The sequence below is a fragment of the Lactuca virosa genome, chromosome 1, assembly GCF_052849685.1.
Source record: "Lactuca virosa cultivar CGN04683 chromosome 1, Lactuca_virosa_CGN04683_v6, whole genome shotgun sequence".
Taxonomy (NCBI): Eukaryota; Viridiplantae; Streptophyta; class Magnoliopsida; order Asterales; family Asteraceae; genus Lactuca; species Lactuca virosa.
In genome coordinates this window covers 33,294,002-33,304,888 of record NC_136426.1, presented here as the reverse complement: position 1 = coordinate 33,304,888, position 10,887 = coordinate 33,294,002, and the positions used below count along the sequence as shown (strand labels likewise).

General features: G+C 34.6%; 1 protein-coding gene across 2 annotated transcripts; it reads left to right on the top strand.

Moving 5' to 3' along the window:
• The first annotated feature begins 4,386 nt into the window (after positions 1-4,386).
• Positions 4,387-7,443, top strand: LOC145165116 (raucaffricine-O-beta-D-glucosidase-like). 2 transcript variants are annotated; one of them, XM_079083875.1, is made up of 12 exons: positions 4,387-4,544; positions 4,719-4,788; positions 4,902-4,960; positions 5,086-5,161; positions 5,270-5,435; positions 5,611-5,929; positions 6,049-6,167; positions 6,238-6,455; positions 6,527-6,540; positions 6,635-6,737; positions 6,847-6,955; positions 7,083-7,443. In XM_079083875.1, exons 1-12 carry the CDS (start codon positions 4,437-4,439, stop codon positions 7,282-7,284), a joined length of 1,563 nt encoding a protein of 520 aa, XP_078940001.1. In that variant the 5' UTR covers positions 4,387-4,436; the 3' UTR covers positions 7,285-7,443. The 2 variants fall into 2 exon arrangements, with proteins under 2 accessions (XP_078940001.1, XP_078939938.1); XM_079083812.1 differs by having other exon boundaries at positions 6,527-6,558.
• Positions 7,444-10,887: the final 3,444 nt, after the last annotated feature.

Here is a 10,887-nt window from a genome sequence, read left to right as displayed (position 1 = left end):
TATTTACGTTTCCCGGTGTCGTGCCGGTTTTGCCGTAAAACTTCGACGGACCATAACTTCTTCGTTATAACTCGGATTTCGGCGTTCTTTATATGTACGGAACTCTTGTAACATATAATATGACTTGGTTAAGATTATTCATTCTAAATAATCTTCTATTAAAAAGTCATTTTTGACGCTTATCGTCTCTAAATTGACTAGCCCGGATCTGCGGGCGTTACAATTAACGTGGAAAAAAGACAATTATTGAATCGAGAATGTGAAAATGAATCTTAGCCACATTAATCATATGTGATTAGATATACATAATATAATGTTATTATATGTATCTAATCGCATATGATTTATGTGGACAATATTCATTTTTGTGTCCTCGATTCAATAGTTGTTCTCGTGTATTTAATCACATGTGATTATACGTATCTAATCACATATGATTTATGTTAATAAGATTCAAATTCGTGTTCTCAATTCAATAGTTGTTATCATGTATTTAATCATATGTCATTTTATATATTTAATCACATATGATTAATATGGACAAAGAACAACTATTGAATCGAAAACACAGCAATGAATCTTGTGCATATAAGTCATATGTGATTAGATCATATAATCGCATGTGATTTAATACACGAGAACAATTAACGAATCAAGAACGCGGAAATGAATCTTGTCTGCATGTCACACTAGAAAACAAACTACATTATGGTTTTCCTTGTTCACTCTACCGGATTAGGGTAACCGTGAACAATATCATAAAGCAAGTAATGCCTACATAATAGGAGTGTTAGTGTAACTCACCTCCTTGAACTTGAAAATCAGCTAGCATGAGCAAGATGGATCATTTCCTTTCCAAGAACCCACACAACAATTATAACATTATTTAGCTTGTTCTTTGTTGTATTACTCTTATAAAACTTATGTATATATTTTCTTATTTTCTCTTTGATTGTAGTGCTCTTTTGGGATCTGTATTCTTACCTTTCAACCTATTCTTAAATTTCGATAAAATAATATTGGTAAAGTTCCCCCTTTTATCTTTTCAAATTTATATAAAGATCTCGTTCTAATGATTTTTGGTTGATTTTATATTAAATTTACAAGTTAGTAACTTTAAGCTGTCACTTTCTGGACCACTCAACACTCTTGGAATAAACTGCACCAATATACTAAGAATTACATCGGACCCTTTATATGTGGGAAACTATACATCCATATCTAGCTATAGGCTTTGGAATTTTGGCATTTGGAGTTCTGATGAATTTATTATGATTTTTTGAAGACAATGCATGAAATCTGTGACAACATGGACCAAACTAAGAAGATTGCCAATTTTACCCCTCAAGGATTTGGAATTTCGAAATGTGATTCAAAGTTTGAAGAAACTAGACACAATAATATTTCCAGGAAACTAAGTCTCATGATTTTTAGGTGTTCCTACTGACGTGCACGAATTTTAGAAATTGGAGGACAGATTTGGAAAAATTGATCATAATAGCTTTTAAATCACTTTTGGTGTTCTATTAAGTACTTAATGGTTAAGCCTTAAGTTTATCACTTTTAACATGATTGTTGGTTACTTATTAGGCAATTGAGATGTGAAATTCAATTTAACATAAGGGCCTTAATGCTTGGTTTGATAAGGCTTGAAAGTTAAAGATTTTCACATAAAATGCTACTTTTGCACTTATTAGGTTCTTTCAGAAAATATGACAAACACATTGTGTACATGAAATCCTATAGTGATAATCAACTCTCTAATAGACTCCAATCCATCCCTTGAGCAGGAAAAAAATTACATCATGTTTTTTTTTTATCTTATTAGTAACTACATTAGCATGTGGACGTGGGAATAAAAAATTATAAAGTTGATAAATTCAAAACAATAGATAATTAAGTTCTAGAAATGAAACAAATTAGATTTAAGGGTTTAAATTGGTGGACTCAGCCTACCAAAATAATATTGTAATTCAATGTTAACCATGCTATAAATCAATGAATCAAACTTCTAACTGTTTAAAGGTAACTCCGATCAAAATTGCTTCCAATTTTCAGTCTTCCCAGTCTATTATTTATTAGTATAATCCCTTCTTGGGAAGCAAGCCATCAACTTCTTGTTGGTAGATCGGGTCCAACGTTCTCCAAAATAGAATCCAAATTGCCATCTTCCTCAACAAGCTTAATAACATCTTCCTGCTTTTAATTGCTCTATAACTGTTATGTGCCTCAATTTGAAATCCATGCCACTATAGGAAAGGGAAAAATAATTAGGGGAAAATCCAAAGTAATAACGATTAACCCTCAAATCAGCAATTGAGTCTGTAAATAGGCGTTCAAAATGACTTATTAAGATCCCACATCCATCGATTTAAAGCTTCCAAGGTTCGGTGCTTGAGACGGTTGGAGGAACCCTGATCACACCTGAAAAGTTTTTTGAACCCTAATCGCACCATATAGTTTTGTGGTGGTGGACGACATTCTTGGAGTAGGGCTTGACAGCGGTTGACAACGTTCCTACCTGGCGTTGCTCCCGTAATACGACCATCGATCTTCTTGCTAGATTCCTTCAAAGCCAAACTTGTACTGTCTATATGTTTAAATGTACTGAATAAGTAACCTTTTTACGGCTGTCATTGTCGATCGATTGATCGATTTATAGGAACTTGATGGAGGAGAACTTAATAAGTTGTGGTCGATCGATTGTCATTGTCGCTGGTGGTTGTAAACGGCGGGTGGTGGAGTCCATGATCTTCATAACAAGCAGACCTGTGGTCCAATTTCTTTCCATGATTTAGGTGAATGATCATATTCTTTCCGCCATACATCTCATTACAGGAACTTGATGGAGGAGATACTCCCTTCCGTCGGCGCCTTCCTCTCCAGTAATAGTGCTCCAACCCTTACTTCATATCTGTGGCCTTCATCAAATCTAGTGAAACGAGACCGAGAAATGGTGCTTTCTGCTTCAGATCCTGTAGAAACCAGCTCTGGTGATTAGAGAAATGATATCGGGAAAGTTTTCGGTTGGAAAAAGAGGAGAGAGGTATACAGAGAGAGAAAAATAAGAGGGATATATACCGAGAGAAAGTTTAAAAATTGTTCTCAATTGTTCTCAATATAAGAAATGTTCTCATTTGAACATAACTCTGTGTTTGTGTGTGTGTTTTTGAAACGAAAAATATATTAAAATAAAAGGCGCTACACTTAGCAAGATGCTAAGAAGCAAAAAGCAGAGTACACAGCAGTTCAAAGTGACAATTACATAATAGAATTACAGAGAGAGAAATGGTGATATGCTCCATTCCGCCCAGTTCCCACATCCGAATTTACTTCTATGTTTACACCATAAGTAGGAAATAGAAATAACATTGTCTGCCACCTTTGTGAGATGTTTTCAATTCCTTGAATACTCTGTCGTTTTTTTATTCTAGAAAAAGCGCCATGTTTGACAAATCAATCAAAAACAAATAGGCTGTCATGGAGTTCTTAAAAAAAAGGCACATGTTTTTATGTTTCATAATTAAAGGATATTATTGTAGGAGCCCTCGACGAATATTTCCATTAGCATATCATAATGTCAGAATTTATTTAGCGGTTAACAACAATTAAATAAAAGATCTGATACTTAATACATGAATCCTTGCACGATATGATACTTAATCCATATGCTCTTCCTATCCTTCCCATCTTTTTCAAACATCAAGAAGTATTATTACTGCACCAACGGGCTACTAGGGAAGAAGGTTACAAAAAATACAAAACAAATCCGATTCCACCTTTTTTCCATATGTTCTACCTATCTTTAATTTATTAAATGCAAATCAAATTCCACCATTGAGTTCCAGGATTAGTTCCCATCTTTTTTTTGCCGATCCAAAAGATATTACTGATCATACTTCCTTGAAAATGATCACTCACTCATGCTTTGAACAATATTTTATGACTTTAATCAACGAATTACTTATTGTTTCATATTACAATCTGAGTTTATTTCATTTAGATTTTTCTTTCAGGTAATAATATAACCTCTTGAACTTGGTGTTGGATAAGGTTATTTACAATCTTAACTGTGGTAGGTAGGGAAATATTCATACTTATTTTATTTTTATTAAAAACTGTTTTAAACATCTTATGAATAATGAAAAGTTTTCATTAAAATCTGAGACAGTGTAAAAGGATGTAAAAATGAGATCGAACACGTGCTTCAATCTTCTGGGAACTTATAGATATCTCAAATCAAGTACACGAGATTCAAAAGAAATTATTGTTAATATTGAATTTCGGGTATTGATATTTTAATAATGAATTGAAACATTTTTATAAAATAAATTATTGGAGTTTGAGTAGGATGCAGTTCCAATTTTATCTATAAATAGGATGGCAAATCCAGTATTCCTCTTCACAGCTGAAAGTTAATCTGATCCAAAGATATAATGGCAGCAACTCTGAAGGCAAACAACACTTACATTTTCCCCGATGACATAAGTAGCAGCGATTTCAAATCAGATTTCGTTTGGGGTTCCGCCACTTCTGCTTATCAGGTATATCGTCACATAATATATATTGCTCTATATATTTTTAAAAATAATACGTTGTTTAGACTTTTATAAATGACTCATGTAATTCTATTCTATATCATTCATGGTTTACTTATGGCAATGTGAAATTATAATCTAACAATCGAGTATCATATTCTTGTTTTCACATATTAATAGATCGAAGGCGCTGCATTTGAAGGTGGTAGACAACCAAGCATCTGGGATGCTTTCTGCCTCAAAAATCCTGGTTTGTTTTTTTCTGTTTCAATATGAAGAGTTGAAGACCATGCTGATTTTCATCATGCACAGGAGCTTTCAATAAATGTCATGAAAAATTGTTTTATATTATATATATTGCAGGTGCCATCGACAATGGTGAGAATGGAAACAAGGCTATTAATGCTTATTACAAAACCAAGGTCTTCATCCTCATTAATTATAACCTTAATTAATTAGTGATGTTACTCTAGAATCAAATTACGCCATCAATCTACACATATTTTCTTAGAATTATATAACTTGGTTCATGATCGTACGTACACAGGAAGATGTGCAAATGATGAAGAAAATGGGTCTAAAAGCCTACCGATTCTCAATTTCATGGAGTAGACTATTGCCAGGTATATCACGAGAATAACGTGAAGAAAAACAAATTACATTCATTTTATTTAAAGTATTTGTAAAGTATTTGTACTTAATTTGTTGGTGTTGTATGCGTTCTTACTTAGGTGGAAAAGCTAGCACGGGCATCAACCAGGAAGGTGTTGACTACTACAATAACCTAATCAATGAGCTGATAGAGAATGGAATTACACCATATGCCACTCTCTTTCATTGGGACCTTCCCAATGCCCTAGAGGAAGACTACATGGGATTTTTATCTGAACTAGTTGTGTAAGTAGTAGAGTATAAAATTAGAGATCAATCAATATTAATGTGTGTATAGTTATATTTTGATCATCATAAAGCGCAACCTCAAATTAAGTAATTAAGATAGATCATAGATAGATAGATACTACTGTACATTGACTATCTTAATTGTTGTGTGCATATATATTTTGATAATCAGACTTGATTTTGTGGATTATGCGGAATTTTGCTTCTGGGAATTCGGTGATCGGGTGAAGCATTGGATCACATTGAACGAACCGTATACCTTTGCTGCTATGGGTTATGCTTACGGGACAATGGCACCTGGGCGAGGAGGAGGAGATACCGAAACTCAGCAAGCCGTGCTCGCATCTGGAAATAACCTTGGAATTCGTAATCGTGCAAGAGCTTTCAACAATAAAGAGGCTGGGAATCCTACCACTGAGCCCTATACTGTAGCACACAACTTACTCCTTTGTCACGCTAATACTGTCAGATTATACAGAGACAGATTCAAGGTAACTAACTACGTAATCGGTGATATGCCTGCCAATGATGCAAGAATTAACATTATTATGCACAAGTATATCTAGATCGAGCTTTAATTAACTAAGTGCGGACTCGATCAACCTTGCAGGAAAGCCAAGGGGGTGTGATCGGAATTACGTTAAACACACAGTTTTACGAGCCACTTGATCCAACCAGTCAGGATGACAAGGATGCAGCCAACAGAGGCATAGACTTTATTTTCGGATGGTGAGTCTATCTATGAACTTCATGAGAATCTATGTGTACGTACGTATATTAATTGATCGAATTTTTGCAGGTTCATGAACCCAATATTTAATGGCAAGTACCCGCAAAGTATGATAGATAATGTTACAGATGGCCGTTTGCCTGAATTCACAGATAAGCAAGTCGAGTTATTGACTGGATCTTTCGATTTTCTTGGGTTGAACTACTATACTGCTCAATACGCCACCACTGCAGCACCAACTGATGTCGTCTCCTACTTGACAGATAGCAAGGTCCATCAACAGCCAGGTATATATATATTTGCTTAATTAAGTGACTGGAAATAGATATAAGTCTTGATATATGCTTTGTTTTTTCAGATGATCTTAATGGGGTACCTATCGGACCACATGTATACTTCCTTTTGATATTAGATTCAGTGTTTTTAATTTGTTTCATAATTTAAGTTACTTGACCAATGTGCGTAGGGAGGTGTTTATTGGTTTTATTCGTATCCGCTTGGCTTATACAAATCGCTTATGCAAATCAAATCTGAGTATGGAGATCCAACGATATATATAACTGAGAATGGTAATCAATTTAGATTTTCTTTTCACCTGCTTATACATATAATTGTCAGTTTATTTCATCATAAATTATTGAAAACATTATTACGAGGTCAATGGGACTATTTCTGTAGGCTGGCCTGATGCAAATAATAACGATCTCAAACTTGAAGAAGCTCGTGTTGATGAGAAACGTGTTAATTATTACAATACACATCTTCAAAGCCTCAATGATGCAATTAGGTAAAGTTATATTATATACCACATATATACTCAATTATGTATTATGCCTCAATAGACATTGTGTTGCATGATCCTAACTCCCTGAACTTCACCTCCATTCTAATCAAACCTCGTTACACTGTTGTAGAGATGGCAGTAAAGTTTTGGGGTACTTCGCTTGGTCATTGATGGATAATTTTGAGTGGGCCTCAGGATATTCGGTTCGTTTTGGTCTATTTTATATAGATTACGCTCATGGGAAATACACCAGGTACCCAAAGACGTCTGCAATATGGTTCATGAGATTTCTTAATGCCAAGAAAGCAATTGAAACCAACAAAGCTACATAAAGGTGATCCAAAGTGTTGCTTGAAGTTAAACCCAAAGGACGAGTCCGCAATGAGAAGGAAATATAAGAATGTTATGTTGTTTTCTTTTATAATAATAAGTACTCTTGTACAAGTCATGCTGATTTCTTTTACAATAAAAAGTAGTCTTGTACTAAATAAGTCTGTGGGATTGGAAACGTCTATTTTTCCTCAGGATATATTAATGTTATTTGTTACCAGAACAATGTTATTTTACTATGTTGTGAATGTTCACATCATAATCGGTATATAAGCATGTATGTAGGCAACTAGGCATTACATTTTAAAAATTTTTGCGGGCTTCGAATTAAGACAAGTTAAGCATCGAGATAACTCTATAAATCATATCGGTCCATCCAGATAAAGTAATTCAACTATTTCAATTTTAGACATCGTTTCATGTGCAAATAATCTGAACACAATAACATTGACGTGTCACTCTCAACCCACTAAAAAAATACATGATTCTTTATTAAAACCGGTATATACTTCATTTAATATTCATTCCATTTGTTTTACCTTCACATTTTTGTTATATATCAGAACAACATATGGCACTCGCAAATTAACATTACAGGCATAAAATGATGGTTCACAATCCAAGCAATCCGATGGTTTACAAACTATTCGGGTCACACCAGTTGAAAGACCCAAACTTTCATACTAATGACATTGTTACTCCAAGTTACTCCAAAACATGCTACATGCATATTCATAAACATATTTTATAGATATATGGTCTTATTACAAAAGACTGGATACAAACCGACTATTAAGACTATTACAAAGTATTATATTTATTACATAACTACCCAGAATATTATAGTTTTATACATACATGAACACTAATTACAAAAGTAATAGTATTATCTATTCAAAATCTTCTAACAGTATATGTCTATACTGGATCCTTATTACCTCCAATGATTAAACATTGAGAGGGATAAGCGGTGACGCTTAGTGAGTTCAATAATAAATACAATATAACGTTATGCCATATATATACATCAATATGGCAGAAGCAAAGAGGAAACAGGGAACAACAAAGACATATGTGAATCATGTGACAAACTTTCCATATCAATCAATGATTTGATTCAGAGATATACAATCAATGAGACACAACAATTTCAACTTGATATACATCAATAAGACTTCAGCCTAAGTGGCACAGAAGACATACAATTTCTGATTAAACATTTTGGTAGATTTCAGGCTTTCAACCCTATCTAACCTTCTGCCAATGCCATAGGGGTAGAAGTCATTCTCTTACGAGACATGCTCTACACGGGCAGAGGCTACATACCAATATCACTGTGAATATAAGTCCTTTCACTGATCACATGGTTAAAGGTACAGCTTTGCTATCAAAATAGCACGAAATAATAACACGGGAAAATAACATGGAAAATCACATAGTATATATAACACATAACATACAATTGTTCCTATATATTGAACTCACCGTGAAATAACAGGAGGTTAAAATAGTAATTTGGGCAGCACTTCGTTCTAATAAATAAGTTTCTTCGATGAAAACTGGGAGCTTTATTGAAAACCGGGCCTTGCGATGGTTGACCTTCAAACCGAAAAGATAAATTTCTCGGGGTCTTCGGGCACTTCGAAACGTTTTTCGGGTGTTGGGTATGATCCCGGGGATTTGGGGAAGTTGAAATAGCAAAAATAAAGGTTTAGGGGTGAAAAAGGTGAGAATTTATAACATTAGCCGGGAGGGTTCGCACCCTCCTATTTATAGGGCGAACTTTGGACCGAGGGGGAGCACGTGGCTCGCATGCGAGGATGCCAGGCGTCGGAGCTCGGACGCAACAGGCGTCGGACACGCGTCGGTCTCAGACTGGGTCGCACCATCGGATGTGAGAGGTTGCGACACGCGGGTCAGACACGGGGCAAGCTGTGAGGATCCGGGTAACGTGTCCCAATTTTGACCTTATCCATGCGAGATTTCTCGGTTTTTGTGCCCATATCTTCAAAAATCCATAATTTTCGCATACAAGCTCCGTTTTCGACGTTCCTTATATTGACGCGTAGGCGAGATTATAATCTACAACTTTCGTTTAGACTCCGTCGGCTAATTTTGACTTTATTTTTATTATTATATTTTTAACAGGCCGGGACAGGAAAAGTCCGTTAAAAATTCATAACTTCTTCATCCGATATTCGTTTCCGTCTGTCTTTTTACCGTTGTACTACTATTGACGAGACCTTCGATTCTCGTTTAGGTTGAGTCGGCTAAAAATCACTCGATCTTTATTTCGAGTTTTTAATTGTCTACTGCTATTCCGAAACTTAGAAAAATCATAACTTCTTCATACGAAGTCAGATTTGGACGTTTTTTTATGAAAATTCTCGGTTTAACGAATACTACGAATTTCGTTTAGATCACTAAAGCTAAAAGTAGTTTATCGAAAACTCACTTTTTACGCTAAATAGTGTTTGTCGGTTTTGTCGCGGATCTTCGATTGGTCATAACTTCTTCGTTATAACTCGGATTTCGATGAGGTTTTTGCCTAAATAACGAACTTATCTACAACTTTCAATAATAAAATTTTACTTATTTCAAATTTTATATTTTCGTTAAATATCTATATTTGACATTTGATTGGAATCTCATAAGACTTCCAATATTTTCCGAGTGATTCTGAACATAGTTTTACTTCATTTCTAGTAAAAACTATCTGTTAGAACTCAATGCTCAATATCATATAATATTTCATAATATTATTTATTTTTAAACTACAAAACACAATAACTGAGCGTGTATGTTACACCAGTCCCAACCTTGAACATGTCTCCAATTACTGTTTTTGAGGCTAGACCGATAAAAGAAACTTTAACTCAAACAAAAAGACGCAAAATTTTCACTAAACATAGCCAAAAATAATTTAGCCCAAAAAATTAAACTTGGTATGTTCTTGCTCTCCTTCCCTTTTTATAGACTTCTACCCTTCCCTCTTTGTTTCAATGGGTAAGCTTCATTTATTTTCTGATGATTTTATTTATCACTTCAGCCACCGTTGCTCCCCTACTATCTTCTTAATTTCTATCACAAATATTTCAGTTTCAAAAAAGAAATCACTTAATGACTTCATATTCAAAAAAAAAAAATTCAAGAAACCAACACTATGTTTAAATAAAGAAAAAACATCATAAATGGTCCCTGTGGTTTCCTCAAATCTGAAGTTTAGTCCCCGTGGTTTAAAAACATCATAGATGGTCCCTGTGCTTTCAAAACTTTTGACGATTGGTCCTTATTGCTAACTCCGTTAAGTTTTGTCCGTTAACTGAAGGGTATTTTCGTCATTTCACTACCACAGGGACCATTTATGATGTTTTTCGTATTTTTTAATAAAAGAAAAAATTAAATATAATTAAATAAATAAAAGGTCTCACCTCTCTCTCTCTCCCTCCCTTTCTCTCTCTCTCTCTCTCTCTCTCTCTCTCTCTCTCTCAAAAACACACACACATACACTTCCTGAAAATAAAAAACGCACAACCTTATCCCAGTCTTCTCCCTCTCCTTAAAAATCTTTCTCTCTCAGCTTGAAGGAAAGATCGTCGGTGACC